The sequence below is a fragment of the Oncorhynchus mykiss genome, chromosome 26 (assembly GCF_057628025.1).
Source record: "Oncorhynchus mykiss isolate SJ-2025 chromosome 26, ASM5762802v1, whole genome shotgun sequence".
NCBI classification, from domain to species: Eukaryota; Metazoa; Chordata; class Actinopteri; order Salmoniformes; family Salmonidae; genus Oncorhynchus; species Oncorhynchus mykiss.
The window spans coordinates 52817608-52842981 of NC_143047.1; the positions used below are offsets into that span (position 1 = coordinate 52817608).

At 45.2% G+C, this 25374-nt stretch overlaps 1 protein-coding gene across 1 annotated transcript in view; it reads right to left on the reverse strand.

The window, feature by feature from the left end:
- The window catches only part of slco3a1b (solute carrier organic anion transporter family member 3A1b), a 50053-nt gene that overhangs the window by 10332 nt on the left and 14347 nt on the right, over positions 1 to 25374 (reverse strand). Inside the window, exons 3-6 of the mRNA XM_090221996.1 lie at positions 18919 to 19017; positions 8784 to 9056; positions 8444 to 8608; positions 5196 to 5394 (exon numbers count right to left, since the gene is read on the reverse strand). Of these exons, the coding sequence (XP_090078122.1) occupies positions 5196 to 5394; positions 8444 to 8608; positions 8784 to 9056; positions 18919 to 19017 (736 nt within the window). The remainder of the gene's footprint in view (positions 1 to 5195; positions 5395 to 8443; positions 8609 to 8783; positions 9057 to 18918; positions 19018 to 25374) is intronic.

The following is a 25374-nucleotide window of genomic DNA, read 5'->3' on the forward strand; positions in this document are numbered from 1 at the left end:
GAGGCTACACGATCATCTATAGAGGCTACACTATCATCTATAGAGGCTACACTATCATCTATAGAGAATACACTTTCATCTATAGAGGCTACACGATCATCTATAGAGGATACACTTTCATCTATAGAGGCTACACGATCATCTATAGAGGCTACACTATCATATATAGAGGCTACACTATCATCTATAGAGGCTACACTATCATCTATAGAGGCTACACTTTCTGTCATCTATAGAGTCTACACTATCATCTATAGAGGCTACACTTTCTGTCATCTATAGAGTCTACACTATCATCTATAGAGGCTACACTTTCTGTCATCTATAGAGTCTACACTATCATCTATAGAGGCTACACTATCATCTATAGAGGCTACACTTTCACTTATAGAGACTACACTTCCTATCATCTATAGAGGCTACACTTTCATCTATAGAGGCTACACTTTCATCTATAGAGGCTACACTATCATCTATAGAGGCTACACTTTCACTTATAGAGGCTACACTTCCTATCATCTATAGAGGCTACACTTTCATCTATAGAGGCTACACTTTCATCTATAGAGGCTACACTGTCATCTATAGAGGCTACACTATCATCTATAGAGAATACACTTTCATCTATAGAGGCTACACTATCATCTATAGAGGCTACACTTTCACTTATAGAGACTACACTTCCTATCATCTATAGAGGCTACACTTTCATCTATAGAGGCTACACTTTCATCTATAGAGGCTACACTATCATCTATAGAGGCTACACTTTCACTTATAGAGGCTACACTTCCTATCATCTATAGAGGCTACACTTTCATCTATAGAGGCTACACTTTCATCTATAGAGGCTACACTATCATCTATAGAGGCTACACGATCATCTATAGAGGCTACACTATCATCTACAGAGAATACACTTTCATCTATAGAGGCTACACTGTCATCTATAGAGGCTACACTATCATCTATAGAGGCTACACTATCATCTATAGAGAATACACTTTCATCTATAGAGGCTACACTGTCATCTATAGAGGCTACACTTTCATCTATAGAGGCTACACTATCATCTTTAGAGGCTACACTTTCATCTATAGAGGCTACACTATCATCTATAGAGGCTACACTATCATCTATAGAGTCTACACTTTCATCTATAGAGGCTACACTATCATCTATAGAGGCTACACTATCATCTATAGAGGCTACACTATCATCTATAGAGGCTACACTATCATCTATAGAGGCTACACTTCCTATCATCTATAGAGGCTACACTTTCATCTATAGAGACTACACTTTCTGTCATCTATAGAGGCTACACTTTCATCTATAGAGGCTACACTTTCATCTATAGAGGCTACACTATCATCTATAGAGACTACACTTTCTGTCATCTATAGAGGCTACACTGTCATCTATAGAGGCTACACTTTCATCTATAGAGACTACACTTTCTGTCATCTATAGAGGCTACACTTTCATCTATAGAGGCTACACTTTCATCTATAGAGGCTACACTTTCTGTCATTTATAGAGGCTACACTATTCAATAACCATTTTGATCTTCTAACTATGGTAGAGATAATAAGGGAGTGGTTTTATGACCGGAGGAGGTCAGAGACCTGCCAGTGTGGTGCCAAGACAACCTCTCACTCAACGTGGGCAAGACAAAGGTGCTCATTGTGGACTACAGGAAACGGAGGGCCGAACATGTCCCCATTCACATCGACGGGGCTGTAGTGGAGCGGGCCTAGAGCATCAAGTTCCTTGGGTTCCACATCACTAAGGACCAAACACACCAACGCAGTCGTGAAAGAGGGCACGTCAATGCCTCTTCCCCCACAGGAGGCTGAAAAGATGTGGCATGGGCCCTCAGACCCTCAAAAAAGTTATACAGCTGCACCATTGAGAGCATTTTGACTGGCTGCATTACCGTCTGGTATAGCAACTGCTCGGCATCTTACCACTAGGTGCAACTCAGGGTAGTGTCCAATACATCACTGGGGCCGAACTCCCTGCCATTCAGGACCTCTAGACAAGACGGTGTCAGAGAAAGGCCCTAAAAATGGTCAAGGACTCCAGCCACCCAAGCCATATAGACTGTTATCAATGCTACCGCACGGCAAGCGGTACCGGAGCCAGCCACCCAAGTCATATAGACTGTTCTCTCTGCTACTGCACGGCAAGCGGTACCGGAGCCAGCCACCCAAGCCATATAGACTGTTCTCTCTGCTACCACACGGCAAGCGGTACCGGAGCCAGCCATGTCTGGGACCAAAAGGCACCTGAACAACTTCTACCCCCATTATACTGCTGAACATTTGATCAAATGTCTACCCTGACTATTTACATTGACCCCCTTGATTATTTATTACACACACACACACACACTTGTATATAGCCATGTTATTACCTGGTACTTCCTGTATATAGCCATGTTATTACCTGGTACTTCCTGTATATAGCCATGTTATTACCCGGTACTTCCTGTATATCCTATTGGGGCTAGGGGGCAGCATTTTCAATTTTGGATGAAAGGCGTGCCCAGAGTAAACTTCCTCCTACTCTTTCCCAGATGGGAATATATGCATATTATTATTACTGGTGGATAGAAAACACTCTGAAGTTTATAAAACTGTTTGAATTATGTCTGTGAGTATAACAGAACTCATATGGCAGACAAAAACCTGAGAAGAAATCCAAACAGGAAGTGAGAACTAAATTTAGAAAACAGTGCCATTGGATGTCCACCTTAGATATGGATGAGAATGCACTTCCTAGGGCTTCCACAAGATGTCACCGTCTTTAGATTCTGGTTGTATGATTCTACTATAAAGGTGGGGCTCATAATAGCTCTTTGAATGAGTGGTCTGGCAGAAAGCCTCGGTCTCATTACGCGCGGTCACGAGAGAGTGTCCTTTACGCGCGGTCACGAGAGAGTGTTCTTTACGCGCGGTCACGAGAGAGTGTTCTTTACGCGCGGTCACTAGAGAGTGTTCTTTACGCGCGGTCACGAGAGAGTGTTCTTTACGCGCGGTCACGAGAGAGTGTTCTTTACGCGCGGTCACGAGAGAGTGTTCTTTACGCGCGGTCACGAGAGAGTGTTCTTTACGCGCGGTCACGAGAGAGTGTTCTTGCGTTCCAATGCGTTTCTTCAGACAATGAAATTCTCCGGTTGGAACCTTATTGCTGATTAATGTTTAAAACATCCTAAATATGGATTGCATACATCATTTGACTTGTTTCTACGACCTGGGTTTAGGGTTAGGGTTAGGGTTAACCCTAAACCCTTACCTGGTACCCCTGTATATAGCCATGTTATTACCTCCCTGTATATAACCATGTTATTACCTGGTACTCCCTGTATATAGTCATGTAATTACCTCCCTGTATATAACCATGTTATTACCTGGTACTCCCTGTATATAACCATGTTATTACCTGGTACTCCCTGTATATAACCATGTTATTACCTGGTACCCCTGTATATAGCCATGTTATTACCTCCCTGTATATAACCATGTTATTACCTGGTACTCCCTGTATATAGTCATGTAATTACCTCCCTGTATATAACCATGTTATTACCTGGTACTCCCTGTATATAGTCATGTTATTACCTCCCTGTATATAGCCATGTTATTACCTGGTACTCCCTGTATATAACCATGTTATTACCTGTAACTCCCTGCATATAGTCAGGTTATTACCTGGTCCTTCCTGTATATAACCATGTTATTACCTGGTACTTCCTGTATATAACCATGTTATTACCTGGTACTCCCTGTATATAGTCATGTTATTACCTGGTACTCCCTGTATATAACCATGTTATTACCTGGTACCCCTGTATATAGCCATGTTATTACCTCCCTGTATATAACCATGTTATTACCTGGTACCCCTGTATATAACCATGTTATTACCTGTAACTCCCTGCATATAGTCAGGTTATTACCTGGTCCTTCCTGTATATAACCATGTTATTACCTGGTACTTCCTGTATATAACCATGTTATTACCTGGTACTCCCTGTATATAGCCATGTTATTACCTGGTACTCCCTGTATATAACCATGTTATTACCTGTAACTCCCTGCATATAGTCAGGTTATTACCTGGTCCTTCCTGTATATAACCATGTTATTACCTGGTACTTCCTGTATATAACCATGTTATTACCTGGTACTCCCTGTATATAGTCATGTTATTACCTGGTACTCCCTGTATATAACCATGTTATTACCTGGTACCCCTGTATATAGCCATGTTATTACCTCCCTGTATATAACCATGTTATTACCTGGTACTCCCTGTATATAGTCATGTAATTACCTCCCTGTATATAACCATGTTATTACCTGGTACTCCCTGTATATAACCATGTTATTACCTGGTACTCCCTGTATATAGTCATGTTATTACCTGGTACTCCCTGTATATAGTCATGTTATTATCTCCCTGTATATAGTCATGTTATTACCTGGTACTCCCTGTATATAACCATGTTATTACCTGGTACTCCCTGTATATAACCATGTTATTACCTGGTACTTCCTGTATATAACCATGTTATTACCTGGTACTCACTGTATATAACCATGTTATTACCTGGTACTCCCTGTATATAACCATGTTATTACCTGGTACTCCCTGTATATAACCATGTTATTACCTGGTACTCCCTGTATATAGCCATGTTATTACCTGATACTCCCTGTATATAACCATGTTATTACCTGGTACTTCCTGTATATAACCATGTTATTACCTGGTACTCCCTGTATATAACCATGTTATTACCTGGTACTCCCTGTATATAACCATGTTATTACCTGGTACTCCCTGTATATAACCATGTTATTACCTGGTACTCACTGTATATAACCATGTTATTACCTGGTACTCCCTGTATATAACCATGTTATTACCTGGTACTTCCTTTACATCGCCTCGTTATTTAAAAAAATGGTTTTACTATTTCCTTTTATATTTAGAAAATATTTGTCTTAATTTTTAACTGTACTGTTGGGAATGGGCTCGTAAGTAAGCATTTCACTGTAAATCTACACCTTTTGTTTTCTGCACATGTGGCCAATAAAATGTTATTAGATGTCCTGTAGTTGAAGGTGAGGAACAACTTGGTAACATTGTTGAACGCGCTAACAGTGATACGGTAGGCTACTCACGCATTGCCGTAGGCGACAGTCACCCCGGCGACAGGGCCGGTGTCACAGCCGAGGAAGAGGAAGGAGACGTAACAGGCGGTGGAGACGAGGTTGACCCCCATGGCCATACGGATGGCCCCTAACGCTGACAGGTCTAACTTCTTCACCAAGAGACCACCCAGGAAGATACCCAGACACGCACACGGAATGGCTGTCATACCTATGGAGGAAGGGAGGGAGGGAGAGGACAGGGGTTATGGTTGGAAGGATAGAGGACAGTGTTAGGACCAGGGTTAGGGAGAGACAGAGGACAGTGTTAGGACCAGGGTTAGGGAGAGACAGAGGACAGGGGTTATGGTTGGAAGGATAGAGGACAGTGTTAGGACCAGGGTTAGGGAGAGACAGAGGACAGTGTTAGGACCAGGGTTAGGGAGAGACAGAGGACAGTGTTAGGAACAGGGTTAGGGAGAGACAGAGAACAGGGGTTATGGTTGGAAGGATAGTGTTAGGACCAGGGTTAGGGAGAGACAGGGGACAGGGGTTATGGTTGGAAGGATAGAGGACAGTGTTAGGACCAGGGTTAGGGAGAGACAGAGGACAGTGTTAGGACCAGGGTTAGGGAGAGACAGAGGACAGGGGTTATGGTTGGAAGGATAGAGGACCGTGTTAGGACCAGGGTTAGGGAGAGACAGAGGACAGTGTTAGGACCAGGGTTAGGGAGAGACAGAGGACAGGGGTTATGGTTGGAAGGATAGAGGACAGTGTTAGGACCAGGGTTAGGGAGAGACAGAGGACAGTGTTAGGACCAGGGTTAGGGAGAGACAGAGGACAGTGTTAGGACCAGGGTTAGGGAGAGACAGGGGACAGGGGTTATGGTTGGAAGGATAGAGGACAGTGTTAGGACCAGGGTTAGGGAGAGACAGAGGACAGTGTTAGGACCAGGGTTAGGGAGAGACAGAGGACAGGGGTTATGGTTGGAAGGATAGAGGACCGTGTTAGGACCAGGGTTAGGGAGAGACAGAGGACAGTGTTAGGACCAGGGTTAGGGAGAGACAGAGGACAGGGGTTATGGTTGGAAGGATAGAGGACAGTGTTAGGACCAGGGTTAGGGAGAGACAGAGGACAGTGTTAGGACCAGGGTTAGGGAGAGACAGAGGACAGTGTTAGGACCAGGGTTAGGGAGAGACAGATGACAGTGTTAGGACCAGGGTTAGGGAGAGACAGAGGAGAGGGGTTATGGTTGGAAGGATAGAGGACAGTGTTAGGACCAGGGTTAGGGAGAGACAGAGAACAGGGGTTATGGTTGGAAGGATAGAGGACAGTGTTAGGACCAGGGTTAGGGAGAGACAGAGGACAGGGGTTATGGTTGGAAGGACAGTGTTAGGACCAGGGTTAGGGAGAGACAAAGGACAGTGTTAGGACCAGGGTTAGGGAGAGACAGAGGACAGTGTTAGGACCATGGTTAGGGAGAGACAGAGGACAGGGGTTATCGTTGGAAGGATAGAGGACAGTGTTAGTACCAGGTTTAGGGAGAGACAGAGGACAGGGGTTATGGTTGGAAGGACAGTGTTAGGACCAGGGTTAGGGATAGACAGAGGACAGTGTTAGGACCAGGGTTAGGGAGAGACAGAGAACAGTGTTAGGACCAGGGTTAGGGAGAGACAGAGGACAGTGTTAGGACCAGGGTTAGGGAGAGACAGAGGACAGGGGTTATGGTTGGAAGGATAGAGGACCGTGTTAGGACCAGGGTTAGGGAGAGACAGAGGACAGTGTTAGGACCAGGGTTAGGGAGAGACAGAGGACAGGGGTTATGGTTGGAAGGATAGAGGACAGTGTTAGGACCAGGGTTAGGGAGAGACAGAGGACAGTGTTAGGACCAGGGTTAGGGAGAGACAGAGGACAGGGGTTATGGTTGGAAGGATAGAGGACAGTGTTAGGACCAGGGTTTAGGGAGAGACAGAGGACAGTGTTAGGACCAGGGTTAGGGAGAGACAGAGGACAGGGGTTATGGTTGGAAGGATAGAGGACAGTGTTAGGACCAGGGTTAGGGAGAGACAGAGGACAGTGTTAGGACCAGGGTTAGGGAGAGACAGAGGACAGGGGTTATGGTTGGAAGGATAGAGGACAGTGTTAGGACCAGGGTTAGGGAGAGACAGAGGACAGTGTTAGGACCAGGGTTAGGGAGAGACAGAGGACAGTGTTAGGACCAGGATAGGGAGAGACAGAGGACAGTGTTAGGAGCAGGGTTAGGGAGAGACAGAGGACAGTGTTAGGACCAGGGTTAGGGAGAGACAGAGGACAGTGTTAGGACCAGGGTTAGGGAGAGACAGAGGACAGGGGTTTTTGTTGGAAGGATAGAGGACAGTGTTAGTACCAGGTTTAGGGAGAGACAGAGGACAGGGGTTATGGTTGGAAGGACAGTGTTAGGACCAGGGTTAGGGAGAGACAAAGGACAGTGTTAGGACCAGGGTTAGGGAGAGACAGAGGACAGTGTTAGGACCATGGTTAGGGAGAGACAGAGGACAGGGGTTATCGTTGGAAGGATAGAGGACAGTGTTAGTACCAGGTTTAGGGAGAGACAGAGGACAGGGGTTATGGTTGGAAGGACAGTGTTAGGACCAGGGTTAGGGATAGACAGAGGACAGTGTTAGGACCAGGGTTAGGGAGAGACAGAGGACAGTGTTAGGACCAGGGTTAGGGAGAGACAGAGGACAGTGTTAGGACCAGGGTTAGGGAGAGACAGAGGACAGTGTTAGGACCAGGGTTAGGGAGAGACAGAGGACAGGGGTTATGGTTGGAAGGACAGTGTTAGGACCAGGGTTAGGGAGAGACCAGAGGACAGTGTTAGGACCAGGGTTAGGGAGAGATAGAGGACAGTGTTAGGACCAGGGTTAGGGAGAGACAGAGGACAGGGGTTATGGTTGGAAGGACAGTGTTAGGACCAGGGTTAGGGAGAGACCAGAGGACAGTGTTAGGACCAGGGTTAGGGAGAGACAGAGGACAGTGTTAGGACCAGGGTTAGGGAGAGACAGAGGACAGGGGTTATGGTTGGAAGGACAGTGTTAGGACCAGGGTTAGGGAGAGACCAGAGGACAGTGTTAGGACCAGGGTTAGGGAGAAACAGAGGACAGAGAGGAGTGTGTGTGAGAAGGGGCCAATAACAAACACTGTGAATGAAGAAGGGAAAGGCCACAGGGTCATTGAAAACCACTATAGAAGTCCCATGTTTTATTATGCTCTGGTTTGGATGTAGTGATTAGCATTATCACCTAGAAGCTGATTGGCTGAGGAAGTGGTGAGGTTGAACTGCTGCTCCATGTACTTCCCTAGGAAGGTGGCGAAGCCTGCAACCACAGCGATCTCCATACAGGCTGCCAGCGAGATGCAGGTAAACACAGGGTTGGACAGGAGGTGCTTGGTCACCTTGGGGATGACTGTAAAGGGGTGGGGGGTGATTGAAACTGTGTACATCACAACATAATATCTTGTATGTATTTTACATGTGTACCGTATCCATTAACACCAGTCTGTTAATAAACAGAGAAGCAGACCTCTCCCCTGACCAACATCGCTGACATTACCATTTTATTCTATGACAGTAGATATCACCTCTCATGTGCTCGCAGCAGGTCAGTCCACTATTGGCCTGGAAGCCATGGATCGCCCCATTAGTGGGCTTGTTCCCCTCGTAATCCCTGGACAGGGAAGGGGGCAACATGGCCTGTTCACTCTCCCCCCCACTGTCCACATCCTGCTCATTCAGGGACTGGGGGAAGCCGAACATGAAGAGGGAGGAGATGAAGAGTAAGGCACCGCAGAGCAAGAAGCCACCCCACCACGCACCAATCCACCTGGGGTCGTCAGGGCCGATGTCCAGCTTACCTGGCAACACAGGTAGAAAACACCAGGTTAAACACATATAACACAGTCAGGATACCAGGTTAAACACATATAACACAGTCAGGATACCAGGTTAATATAACACAGTCAGGATACCAGGTTAAACACATATAACACAGTCAGGATACCAGGTTAAACACATATAACACAGTCAGGATACCAGGTTAATATAACACAGTCAGGATACCAGGTTAATATAACACAGTCAGGATACCAGGTTAATATAACACAGTCAGGATACCAGGTTAATATAACACAGTCAGGATACCAGGTTAATATAACACAGTCAGGATACCAGGTTAAACACATATAACACAGTCAGGATACCAGGTTAAACACATATAACACATTTAGGATACCAGGTTAATATAACACAGTCAGGATACCAGGTTAATATAACACAGTCAGGATACCAGGTTAATATAACACAGTCAGGATACCAGGTTAATATAACACAGTCAGGATACCAGGTTAATATAACACAGTCAGGATACCAGGTTAATATAACACAGTCAGTATACCAGGTTAAACACATATAACACAGTCAGGATACCAGGTTAATATAACACAGTCAGGATACCAGGTTAAACACATATAACACAGTCAGGATACCAGGTTAATATAACACAGTCAGGATACCAGGTTAAACACATATAACACAGTCAGGATACCAGGTTAATATAACACAGTCAGGATACCAGGTTAATATAACACAGTAAGGATACCAGGTTAATATAACACAGTCAGTATACCAGGTTAAACACATATAACACAGTCAGGATACCAGGTTAAACAAATATAACACAGTCAGGATACCAGGTTAATGTAACACAGTCTGGATACCAGGTTAATATAACACAGTCAGTATACCAGGTTAAACACATATAACACAGTCAGGATACCAGGTTAATATAACACAGTCAGGATACCAGGTTAATATAACACAGTCAGTATACCAGGTTAAACACATATAACACAGTCAGGATACCAGGTTAATATAACACAGTCAGGATACCAGGTTAATATAACACAGTCAGGATACCAGGTTAATATAACACAGTCAGGATACCAGGTTAATATAACACAGTCAGGATACCAGGTTAAACACATATTACACAGGATACCAGGTTAAACACATATAAGACAGTCAGGATACCAGGTTAATATAACACAGTCAGGATACCAGGTTAATATAACAGTCAGGATACCAGGTTAATATAACACAGTCAGGATACCAGGTTAATATAACACAGTCAGGATACCAGGTTAATATAACACAGTCAGGATACCAGGTTAATATAACACAGTCAGTATACCAGGTTAAACACATATAACACAGTCAGGATACCAGGTTAATATAACACAGTCAGGATACCAGGTTAAACACATATAACACAGTCAGGATACCAGGTTAATATAACACAGTCAGGATACCAGGTTAAACACATATAACACAGTCAGGATACCAGGTTAATATAACACAGTCAGGATACCAGGTTAATATAACACAGTAAGGATACCAGGTTAATATAACACAGTCAGGATACCAGGTTAAACACATATAACACAGTCAGGATACCAGGATAAACACATATAACACAGTCAGGATACCAGGTTAATATAACACAGTCAGGATACCAGGTTAAACACATATAACACAATCAGGATACCAGGTGAAACACATATAACACAGTCAGGATACCAGGTTAAACACATATAACACAGTCAGGATACCAGGTTAATATAACACAGTCAGGATACCAGGTTAATATAACACTGTCAGGATACCAGGTTAATATAACACAGTCAGGATACCAGGTTAAACACATATAACACAGTCAGGATACCAGGATAAACACATATAACACAGTCAGGATACCAGGTTAAACACATATAACACAGTCAGAATACCAGGTTAAACACATATAACACAGTCAGGGTACCAGGTTAATATAACACAGTCAGGATACCAGGTTAAACACATATAACAGTCAGGATACAAGGATAAACACATATAACACAGTCAGGATACCAGGATAAACACATATAACACAGTCAGGATACCAGGTTAATATAACAGGCAGGATACCAGGATAAACACATATAACAGTCAGGATACCAGGATAAACACATATAACACAGTCAGGATACCAGGATAAACACATATAACACAGTCAGGATACCAGGTTAATATAACATAGTCAGGGTACCAGGTTGATATAACACAGTCAGGATACCAGGTTAACCACATATAACACAGCCAGGATACCAGGATAAACACGTATAACACAGTCAGGATACCAGGTTAATATAACAGGCAGGATACCAGGATAAACACATATAACAGTCAGGATACCAGGTTAAACACATATAACACAGTCAGGATACCAGGATAAACACATATAACACAGTCAGGATACCAGGTTAATATAACACAGTCAGGGTACCAGGTTAATATAACACAGTCAAAATACCAGGGTTAACCACATATAACACAGTCAGGATACCAGGATAAACACATATAACAGCCAGGATACCAGGATAAACACATATAACACAGTCAGGATACCAGGATAAACACATATAACACAGTCAGGATACCAGGATAAACACATATAACACAGTCAGGATACCAGGTTAAACAAATATAACAGTCAGGATACCAGGTTAAACACATATAACAGTCAGGATACCAGGTTAAACACATATAACACAGTCAGGATACCAGGTTAAACACATATAACAGTCAGGATACCAGGATAAACACATATAACACAGTCAGGATACCAGGTTAATATAACAGGCAGGATACCAGGATAAACACATATAACAGTCAGGATACCAGGATAAACACATATAACACAGTCAGGATACCAGGATAAACACATATAACACAGTCAGGATACCAGGTTAATATAACACAGTCAGGATACCAGGTTAATATAACACAGTCAGGGTACAAGGTTAACCACATATAACACAGTCAGGATACCAGGATAAACACATATAACACAGTCAGGATACCAGGTTAAACAAATATAACAGTCAGGATACCAGGTTAAACACATATAACAGTCAGGATACCAGGTTAAACACACATAACACAGTCAGGATACCAGGTTAAACACATATAACAGTCAGGATACCAGGATAAACACATATAACACAGTCAGGATACCAGGTTAAACACATATAACAGTCAGGATACCAGGATAAACACATATAACAGTTAGGATACAAGGATAAACACATATAACACAGTCAGGATACCAGGATAAACACATATAACACAGTCAGGATACCAGGTTAAACACATATAACAGTCAGGATACCAGGTTAAACACATATAACACTCAGGATACCAGGTTAAACACATATAACACAGTAGGGATACCAGGTTAAACACATATAACACAGTCAGGATACCAGGTTAAACACATATAACACTCAGGATACCAGGTTAAACACATATAACACAGTCAGGATACCAGGTTAATATAACACAGTCAGGATACCAGGTTAATATAACACAGTCAGGATACCAGGTTAATATAACACAGTCAGGATACCAGGTTAATATAACACAGTCAGGATACCAGGTTAATATAACACAGTCAGTATACCAGGTTAAACACATATAACACAGTCAGGATACCAGGTTAATATAACACAGTCAGGATACCAGGTTAAACACATATAACACAGTCAGGATACCAGGTTAATATAACACAGTCAGGATACCAGGTTAAACACATATAACACAGTCAGGATACCAGGTTAATATAACACAGTCAGGATACCAGGTTAATATAACACAGTAAGGATACCAGGTTAATATAACACAGTCAGTATACCAGGTTAAACACATATAACACAGTCAGGATACCAGGTTAAACAAATATAACACAGTCAGGATACCAGGTTAATGTAACACAGTCAGGATACCAGGTTAATATAACACAGTCAGTATACCAGGTTAAACACATATAACACAGTCAGGATACCAGGTTAATATAACACAGTCAGGATACCAGGTTAATATAACACAGTCAGTATACCAGGTTAAACACATATAACACAGTCAGGATACCAGGTTAATATAACACAGTCAGGATACCAGGTTAATATAACACAGTCAGGATACCAGGTTAATATAACACAGTCAGGATACCAGGTTAATATAACACAGTCAGGATACCAGGTTAAACACATATTACACAGGATACCAGGTTAAACACATATAAGACAGTCAGGATACCAGGTTAATATAACACAGTCAGGATACCAGGTTAATATAACAGTCAGGATACCAGGTTAATATAACACAGTCAGGATACCAGGTTAATACAACACAGACAGGATACCAGGTTAATATAACACAGTCAGGATACCAGGATAAACACATATAACACAGTCAGGATACCAGGTTAAACACATATAACACAGTCAGAATACCAGGTTAAACACATATAACACAGTCAGGGTACCAGGTTAATATAACACAGTCAGGATACCAGGTTAAACACATATAACACAGTCAGGATACCAGGTTAATATAACAGGCAGGATACCAGGATAAACACATATAACAGTCAGGATACCAGGATAAACACATATAACACAGTCAGGATACCAGGATAAACACATATAACACAGTCAGGATACCAGGTTAATATAACATAGTCAGGGTACCAGGTTGATATAACACAGTCAGGATACCAGGTTAACCACATATAACACAGCCAGGATACCAGGATAAACACATATAACAGTCAGGATACCAGGATGAACACATATAACACAGTCAGGATACCAGGATAAACACGTATAACACAGTCAGGATACCAGGTTAATATAACAGGCAGGATACCAGGATAAACACATATAACAGTCAGGATACCAGGTTAAACACATATAACACAGTCAGGATACCAGGATAAACACATATAACACAGTCAGGATACCAGGTTAATATAACACAGTCAGGGTACCAGGTTAATATAACACAGTCAAGATACCAGGGTTAACCACATATAACACAGTCAGGATACCAGGATAAACACATATAACAGCCAGGATACCAGGATAAACACATATAACACAGTCAGGATACCAGGATAAACACATATAACACAGTCAGGATACCAGGATAAACACATATAACACAGTCAGGATACCAGGTTAAACAAATATAACAGTCAGGATACCAGGTTAAACACATATAACAGTCAGGATACCAGGTTAAACACATATAACACAGTCAGGATACCAGGTTAAACACATATAACAGTCAGGATACCAGGATAAACACATATAACACAGTCAGGATACCAGGTTAATATAACAGGCAGGATACCAGGATAAACACATATAACAGTCAGGATACCAGGATAAACACATATAACACAGTCAGGATACCAGGATAAACACATATAACACAGTCAGGATACCAGGTTAATATAACACAGTCAGGATACCAGGTTAATATAACACAGTCAGGGTACCAGGTTAACCACATATAACACAGTCAGGATACCAGGATAAACACATATAACACAGTCAGGATACCAGGTTAAACAAATATAACAGTCAGGATACCAGGTTAAACACATATAACAGTCAGGATACCAGGTTAAACACACATAACACAGTCAGGATACCAGGTTAAACACATATAACAGTCAGGATACCAGGATAAACACATATAACACAGTCAGGATACCAGGTTAAACACATATAACAGTCAGGATACCAGGATAAACACATATAACAGTTAGGATACAAGGATAAACACATATAACACAGTCAGGATACCAGGATAAACACATATAACACAGTCAGGATACCAGGTTAAACACATATAACAGTCAGGATACCAGGTTAAACACATATAACACTCAGGATACCAGGTTAAACACATATAACACAGTAGGGATACCAGGATAAACACATATAACAGTCAGGATACCAGGATAAACACATATAACACAGTAGGGATACCAGGGGGAACACATATAACACAGTAGGGATACCAGGGGGAACACATATAACACAGTAGGGATACCAGGGGGGGACATATAACACAGTAGGGATTCCATGGGGAACACTGGCTGAATCCCCTCTGACTTCAAAATGTCCTGAGTCACTCCCCTCCTCAAGAAACCAACACTCAACAACTAAACAGACTACAAACTACAAAAACAAACAAACAAACTACAGACCTGCATTCCTTCTTCTGATAAAACTACAGACCTGCATTCCTTCTTCTGATAAAACTACAGACCTGCATTCCTTCTTTCGATAAAACTACAGACCTGCATTCCTTCTTCCGATAAAACTACAGACCTGCATTCCTTCTTTCGATAAAACTACAGACCTGCATTCCTTCTTCCGATAAAACTACAGACCTGCATTCCTTCTTTCGATAAAACTACAGACCTGCATTCCTTCTTCCGATAAAACTACAGACCTGCATTCATTATTTTCCTGTAAGTGGGGCAGACGTGGATCCTCTCTACGTTCCACCCAGGTGAAGTGGATCCTCTCTACGTTCCTACCAGTTAACGTCGATCCTCTCTACGTTCCTACCAGGTGACATGAATCCTCTCTACGCTTCTACCAGGTGACGTGGATCCTCTCTACGCTTCTACCAGGTGACGTGGTTACTCTCTACGTTCCTACCAGGTGACGTAGATCCTCTCTACGCTTCTACCAGGTGACGTGGATCCTCTCTACGCTTCTACCAGGTGACGTGGTTACTCTCTACGTTCCTACCAGGTGACGAGGATCCTCTCTACGCTCCTACCAGGTGACGTGGATTCTCTCTACGTTCCTACCAGGTGACGTGGATCCTCTCTACTTTCCTACCAGGTGACGTGGATCCTCTCTACGCTCCTACCAGGTGACGTGGATCCTCTCTACGTTCCTACCAGGTGACGTGGATCCTCTCTACGTTCCTACCAGGTGACGTGGATCCTCTCTACGCTCCTACCAGGTGACGTGGATCCTCTCTACGTTCCTACCAGGTGACGTGGATCCTCTCTACGCTCCTACCAGGTGACGTGGATCCTCTCTACGCTCCTACCAGGTGGCGTGGATCCTCTCTACGCCTCTACCAGGTGACATGGATCCTCTCTACGTTCCTACCAGGTGACGTGGATCCTCTCTACGCTCCTACCATGTGACGTGGATCCTCTCTACGCTCCTACCATGTGACGTGGATCCTCTCTACGTTCCTACCAGGTGACGTGGATCCTCTCTACGTTCCTACCAGGTGATGAGGATCCTCTCTACGCTCCTACCAGGTGACGTGGATTCTCTCTACGTTCCTACCAGGTGACGTGGACCCTCTCTACATTCCTACCAGGTGACGTGGATCCTCTCTGCACTCCTACCAGGTGACATGGATCCTCTCTACACTCCTACCAGGTGACGTGGATCCTCTCTACGCTTTTACCAGGTGACGTAGATCCTCTCTACGCTCCTACCAGGTGACGTGGATCCTCTCTACGTTCCTACCAGGTGACGTGGATTCTCTCTACGTTCCTACCAGTTGACATGGAGAGGATCTATGTCTGCACCATGTACTCTCACTACTAGTGTCCCCCAGGGCTCGGTTTTAGGCCCTGTCCTCTTCTCTCTATAGACTAAGTCACTGGTCATATCCTCACATGGTCTCTCCTATCACTGCTATGAGGATGGACCTCTCCTCTTCTCTCTATAGACCAAGTCACTCAGCTCTGTCATGTCACTGCTATGAAGATGACACTCAACTGCTTTTCTCCTTCCCCCTTCTGACACCCAGGTGGCAACACGCATCTCTGCGTGCCTGGCAGATATCTCAGCTTGGATGTCGGCCCACCACCTCAAGCTCAACCTTGACAAGACAGAGCTGCTCTTCATCCCAGAGAAGGCCTGTCCACTCAAAGACCTCTCCATCATGGTTGACAACTCCACACTGTCACCCTCCCAGAGTGCAAAGAACCTTGGCGTGACCCTGGACATCACCCTGTCATTTTCTGCAAACATCAAAGCAGTGACTCCTGCAGATTCATGCTCTACAACATCCATAGAGTACGACCCCCCCTCACACAGGAAGTGGCGCAGGTCCTAATCCAGGAACTTGTCATCTCCCTTCTGGACTACTGCAACTCGCTGTTGGCTGGGCTGCTCGCTTTTGCCATCAAACCCCTGCAACTTATCCAGAATTCCAGTTGACGCTCGCATCCACTACAAGACCATGGTGCTTACCTACAGAACAGCAAGAGGAACTGTCCCTCCCTACCTTCAGGCTATGGTCAAACCCTACACCCCAACCCATCCACTACAAGACCATGGTGCTTACCTACAGAACAGCAAGAGGAACTGTCCCTCCCTACCTTCAGGCTATGGTCAAACCCTACACCAACCCATCCACTACAAGACCATGGTGCTTACCTACAGAACAGCAAGAGGAACTGTCCCTCCCTACCTTCAGGCTATGGTCAAACCCTACACCAACCCATCCACTACAAGACCATGGTGCTTACCTACAGAACAGCAAGAGGAACTGTCCCTCCCTACCTTCAGGCTATGGTCAAACCCTACACCAACCCATCCACTACAAGACCATGGTGCTTACCTACAGAACAGCAAGAGGAACTGCCCCTCCCTACCTTCAGGCTATGGTCAAACCCTACACCAACCCATCCACTACAAGACCATGGTGCTTACCTACAGAACAGCAAGAGGAACTGTCCCTCCCTACCTTCAGGCTATGGTCAAACCCTACACCCCAACCCGAGCACTCCGTTCTGCCACCTCAGTTCTCTTGGCCCTCCCACCCCTACTTTATTAAGGAAAAGTGTACTTACTATGCCTCTGATATGTGGTTGTCCCACCCAGCTATCTTAAAATGAATGCACTAACTGTAAGTCACTCTAGATAAGAGCGTCTGCTAAATGACAATATGATTATTATTATATATATATATATACACATATGATTATATATTACACAGCAGACTCCAGGGGGAACAAATATTATATATATATATACAGCAGAGACTCCAGAGGGAACAAAGATTATATATATAAACAGGAGACTCCAGGGGGAACAAAGATTATATATATACACAGGAGACTCCAGGGGGAACAAATATTATATATATATATACAGCAGAGACTCCAGAGGGAACAAAGATTATATATATAAACAGGAGACTCCAGGGGGAACAAAGATTATATATATACACAGGAGACTCCAGGGGGAACAAAGATTATATATATACACAGAGAGACTCCAGGGGGAACAAAGATTTTATATATATACACAGGAGACTCCAGGGGGAACAAAGATTATATATATACACAGTAGAGATTCCAGGGGGAACAAAGATTATATATATATATACAGCAGAGACTCCAGAGGGAACAAAGATTATATATATACACAGTAGAGAAACCAAGGAAAAGAGAGACACGGTGCTACGTATGGTGGAGAATTCAGCCAGAAGTTGTAGTGTATATTGTACCATATTGTTGTCTGAATGGGAGAGATACCCAGTAGGCTATGCTTGCATGTGTGTTAAACATGTTTTGACACAGGGATCACTTCCATATACTTCAAATGATCAAGACATTGCAGTACAATGCCACATTACTGTATTAAAGACATGGTCAGGGTTGGGATCAATTCCATTTCAATTCCAGTCAATATTAGGAAGTATACTGAAATTCCTATTCCTATTCTATTCAACACTTTTTCAATTGGGAACATTTGGAATTTGGTCTCCTTTTGGAATTGACTGGAATTTATGTAGAATTGACACCAACTCTGGACATATTACTAGGTAACAGGTACTGACTTGTGTCGATGAAGACAGCGTCCACATAGACTTTGGTGCAGAGGGATCCTAATATGAAGCCACAGGCTGGGCCAAACACCAGCGTGGAAAATACTATACCTAAAGAGAAACACAGACAAGACACTTTAATAGTAACATCCACAACATCAAAAAGACACTTCTCATTGGTAAGGACACGTTTAGACAGATTTATACGAAGGCAAATGTAACCTTTCATAACTTTCCAGTGAAGGCAGAAAAATATACCTTCTTTTATACAACTGGACGACTGTATGCTGCAATGTCACTTTTAGGAGCGACACGGCCAAATGCACAGAACTGGGAGTTATAGATCCGTCATTCGCATTGAAAGCAAGTCTAAGAAGCGGTAGATCTGTTCTATGTGCGCTATTTCTATGCTTCCTGTTCTGAAGTGTAGTTATTGTATCTTTTACTTGTGGTTTTGGACACCAGCTTCAAACAGATGAAAATACAACATTGTTGGTTCTGGAGAATATCACAGCGGTTTAGATGGTACAGTGGTTCTATACACTAGGCCTGCTTGTTTTGTCACATGAACTGAAAATAGATGAACTATTAGAATTTTAGCAACCAGGAAATGGCAGAGTGATTTCTACATAGCACCTTTAAAAGTTAGTTATTTTAAGAAATATAAATATTTTCAGTTCTAAGCCACAAGAGGGCGCCACTACTCTGCACATATCTCTCTGACCAGGACCCTTAACACGTTGCCACTACTCTGCACATATCTCTCTGACCAGGACCCTTAACACGTTGGCACTACTCTGCACATATCTCTCTGACCAGGACCCTTAACACGTTGCCACTACCCTGCATATCTCTCTGACCAGGACCCTTAACACGTTGCCACTACCCTAAATATCTCTCTGACCAGGACCCTTAACACGTTGCCACTACCCTGCATATCTCTCTGACCAGGACCCTTAACACGTTGCCACTACCCTGCATATCTCTCTGACCAGGACCCTTAACACGTTGCCACTACCCTGCATATCTCTCTGACCAGGACCCTTAACACGTTGGCACTACTCTGCACATATCTCTCTGACCAGGACCCTTAACACGTTGGCACTACTCTGCACATATCTCTCTGACCAGGACCCTTAACACGTTGCCACTACTCTGCACATATCTCTCTGACCAGGACCCTTAACACGTTGCCACTACTCTGCACATATCTCTCTGACCAGGACCCTTAACACGTTGCCACTACTCTGCACATATCTCTCTGACCAGGACCCTTAACACGTTGCCACTACTCTGCACATATCTCTCTGACCAGGACCCTTAACACGTTGCCACTACTCTGCACATATCTCTCTGACCAGGACCCTTAACACGTTGCCACTACTCTGCACATATCTCTCTGACCAGGACCCTTAACACGTTGCCACTACCCTGCATATCTCTCTGACCAGGACCCTTAACACGTTGCCACTACCCTGCATATCTCTCTAACCAGGACCCTTAACACATTGCCACTACCCTGCACATATCTCTCTGACCAGGACCCTTAACACGTTGCCACTACTCTGCACATATCTCTCTGACCAGGACCCTTAACACGTTGCCACTACTCTGCACATATCTCTCTGACCAGGACCCTTAACACGTTGCCACTACCCTGCATATATCTCTCTGACCAGGACCCTTAACACGTTGGCACTACTCTGCACATATCTCTCTGACCAGGACCCTTAACACGTTGCCACTACCCTGCATATCTCTCTGACCAGGACCCTTAACACGTTGCCACTACCCTGCATATCTCTCTGACCAGGACCCTTAACACGTTGCCACTACTCTGCACATATCTCTCTGACCAGGACCCTTAACACGTTGCCACTACTCTGCACATATCTCTCTGACCAGGACCCTTAACATGTTGGCACTACTCTGCACATATCTCTCTGACCAGGACCCTTAACACGTTGCCACTACCCTGCATATCTCTCTGACCAGGACCCTTAACACGTTGGCACTACTCTGCACATATCTCTCTGACCAGGACCCTTAACACGTTGGCACTACTCTGCACATATCTCTCTGACCAGGACCCTTAACACGTTGCCACTACCCTGCATATCTCTCTGACCAGGACCCTTAACACGTTGCCACTACCCTAAATATCTCTCTGACCAGGACCCTTAACACGTTGCCACTACCCTGCATATCTCTCTGACCAGGACCCTTAACACGTTGCCACTACCCTGCATATCTCTCTGACCAGGACCCTTAACACGTTGCCACTACCCTGCATATCTCTCTGACCAGGACCCTTAACACGTTGGCACTACTCTGCACATATCTCTCTGACCAGGACCCTTAACACGTTGGCACTACTCTGCACATATCTCTCTGACCAGGACCCTTAACACGTTGCCACTACTCTGCACATATCTCTCTGACCAGGACCCTTAACACGTTGCCACTACTCTGCACATATCTCTCTGACCAGGACCCTTAACACGTTGCCACTACTCTGCACATATCTCTCTGACCAGGACCCTTAACACGTTGCCACTACTCTGCACATATCTCTCTGACCAGGACCCTTAACACGTTGCCACTACTCTGCACATATCTCTCTGACCAGGACCCTTAACACGTTGCCACTACTCTGCACATATCTCTCTGACCAGGACCCTTAACACGTTGCCACTACCCTGCATATATCTCTCTGACCAGGACCCTTAACACGTTGCCACTACCCTGCATATCTCTCTGACCAGGACCCTTAACACGTTGCCACTACTCTGCATATCTCTCTGACCAGGACCCTTAACACGTTGCCACTACTCTGCACATATCTCTCTGACCAGGACCCTTAACACGTTGCCACTACCCTGCATATATCTCTCTGACCAGGACCCTTAACACGTTGCCACTACCCTGCATATCTCTCTGACCAGGACCCTTAACACGTTGCCACTACTCTGCACATATCTCTCTGACCAGGACCCTTAACACGTTGCCACTACCCTGCATATCTCTCTGACCAGGACCCTTAACACGTTGCCACTACCCTGCATATCTCTCTGACCAGGACCCTTAACACGTTGCCACTACCCTGCATACCTCTCTGACCAGGACCCTTAACACGTTGCCACTACCCTGCATATCTCTCTGACCAGGACCCTTAACACGTTGCCACTACCCTGCATATCTCTCTGACCAGGACCCTGTTGTCATCAGATCCCTGACAGCTAAGCATCACAACTTACAGTTAGTTACCCTTCAGGTCCTGTTGTCATCAGATCCCTGACAGCTCAGCATCAAGATGAGAGGGCCAGGGAGAACCTTCGAGAACATCTCCTGATGAAATCATTGGCCACTCTAACCGATGGATCACTAGTCACTTTATTAACCCCACTTTAATAATGATGTTTAGACATCTTGCACTACTCATCCCAGATGTATATACTGTATTTTATACCTTCCAGTTCCAGCTGACAGAACCTTCCATTTACAGCTGTCCCCTGACCCTCACTTCTTCATTCTCTCCTCACAAACACATGAGCCTTTGAACAGGGTCATTGAGGAAGGCTCGGTTTATGTCAGGGATACAGTCAGGGATACGGCTGGGTAGCAGTGTGTACAGGACAGAGAGAGGCTGGGTAGCAGTGGGTACAGGCTGGGTACAGGACAAAGAGAGGCTGGGTAGCAGTGGGTACAGGCTGGGTACAGGACAGAGAGAGGCTGGGTAGCAGTGGGTACAGGCTGGGTACGGGTACAGGACAGAGAGAGGCTGGGTAGCAGTGGGTACAGGCTGGGTACAGGACAGAGAGAGACTGGGTAGCAGTGGGTACAGGCTGTGTACAGGACAGAGAGAGGCTGGGTAGCAGTGAGTACAGGCTGGGTACAGGACAGAAAGAGGCTGGGTAGCAGTTGATACAGGCTGGGTACAGGAGAGAGAGAGGCTGGGTAGCAGTGGGTACAGGCTGGGTAAAGGACAGAGAGAGACTGGGTAGCAGTGTGTACAGGCTGGGTACAGGACAGAGAGAGACAGGGTAGGAGTGGGAACAGGCTAGGTACAGGACAGAGAGAGACTGGGTAGCAGTGGGTACAGGCTGGGTACAGGACAGAGAGAGGCTGGGTAGCAGTGGGTACAGGCTGGGTACAGGACAAAGAGAGGCTGGGTAGCAGTGGGTACAGGCTGGGTACAGGACAGAGAGAGGCTGGGTAGCAGTGGGTACAGGCTGGGTACAGGACAGAGAGAGGCTGGGTAGCAGTGGGTACAGGCTGTGTACAGGACAGAGAGAGGCTGGGTAGCAGTGGGTACAGGCTGTGTACAGGACAGAGAGAGGCTGGGTAGCAGTGAGTACAGGCTGGGTACAGGAAAGAGAGAGGCTGGGTAGCAGTTGGTACAGGCTGGGTACAGGAGAGAGAGAGGCTGGGTAGCAGTGGGTACAGGCTGGGTAAAGGACAGAGAGAGACTGGGTAGCAGTGTGTACAGGCTGGGTACAGGACAGAGAGAGACAGGGTAGGAGTGGGAACAGGCTGGGTACAGGACAGAGAGAGACTGGGTAGCAGTGGGTACAGGCTGGGTACAGGACAGAGAGAGGCTGGGTAGCAGTGGGTACAGGCTGGGTACAGGACAAAGAGAGGCTGGGTAGCAGTGGGTACAGGCTGGGTACAGGACAAAGAGAGGCTGGGTAGCAGTGGGTACAGGCTGGGTACAGGACAGAGAGAGGCTGGGTAGCAGTGGGTACAGGCTGGGTACAGGACAGAGAGAGACTGGGTAGCAGTGGGTACAGGCTGGGTATGGGTACAGGACAGAGAGAGGCTGGGTAGCAGTGGGTACAGGCTGGGTACAGGACAGAGAGAGGCTGGGTAGCAGTGGGTACAGGCGGGGTACAGGACAGAGAGAGACTGGGTAGCAGTGGGTACAGGCTGGGTACAGGACAGAGAGAGGCTGGGTAGCAGTGGGTACAGGCTGGGTACAGGACAGAGAGAGACTGGGTAGCAGTGGGTACAGGGGTACAGGCTGGGTACGGGTACAGGACAGAGAGAGGCTGGGTAGCAGAGGGTACAGGCTGGGTACAGGACAGAGAGAGGCTGGGTAGCAGTGGGTACAGGCTGGGTACGGGTACAGGACAGAGAGAGGCTGGGTAGCAGTGGGTACAGGCTGAGTACAGGACAGAGAGAGGCTGGGTAGCAGTGGGTACAGGCTGGGTACAGGACAGAGAGAGGCTGGGTAGCCATGGGTACAGGCTGGGTACAGGACAGAGAGAGGCTGGGTAGCAGTGGGTACAGGCTGGGTACAGGACAGAGAGAGGCTGGGTAGCAGTGGGTACAGGCTGGGTACAGGACAGAGAGAGGCTGGGTAGCAGTGGGTACAGGCTGGGTACAGGACAGAGAGAGGCTGTTAGCAGTGGTTACAGGCTGGGTACAGGACAGAGAGAGACTGGGTACAGGCTGGGTACAGGACAGACAGAGGCTGGGTAGCAGTGGGTACAGGCTGGGTACAGGACAGAGAGAGGGTGACATATGGCTGATCTCATCATACTACTGACTGAGGGACATATGGCTGATCTCCATATCATACTACTGACTGAGGGACATATGGCTGATCTCCATATCATACTACTTACTGAGGGACATACAGCTGATCTCATCATACTACTGACTGAGGGACATATGGCTGATCTCCATATCATACTACTGACTGAGGGACATATGGCTGATCTCCATATCATACTACTGACTGAGGGACATACAGCTGATCTCATCATACTACTGACTGAGGGACATATGGCTGATCTCCATATCATACTACTGACTGGGGGACATATGGCTGATCTCCATATCATACTACTGACTGGGGGACATATGGCTGATCTTCTCATCATACTACTGACTGAGGGACATATGGCTGATCTCATCATACTACTGACTGAGGGACATATGGCTGAACTCCATATCATACTACTGACTGAGGGACATACAGCTGATCTCATCATACTACTGACTGAGGGACATATGGCTGATCTCATCATACTACTGACTAAGGGACATATGGCTGATCTCCATATCATACTACTGACTGAGGGACATATGGCTGATCTCCATATCATACTACTGACTGGGGGACATATGGCTGATCTCCATATCATACTACTGACTGAGGGACATATGGCTGATCTCATCATACTACTGACTAAGGGACATATGGCTGATCTCATCATACTACTGACTAAGGGACATATGGCTGATCACCATATCATACTACTGACTGGGGGACATATGGCTGATCTCCATATCATACTACTGACTGAGGGACATATGGCTGATCTCCATATCATACTGACTGGGGGATATATGGCTGATCTCCATATCATACTACTGACTGAGGGACATATGGCTGATCTCATCATACTACTGACTGAGGGACATACAGCTGATCTCATCATACTACTGACTGAGGGACATACG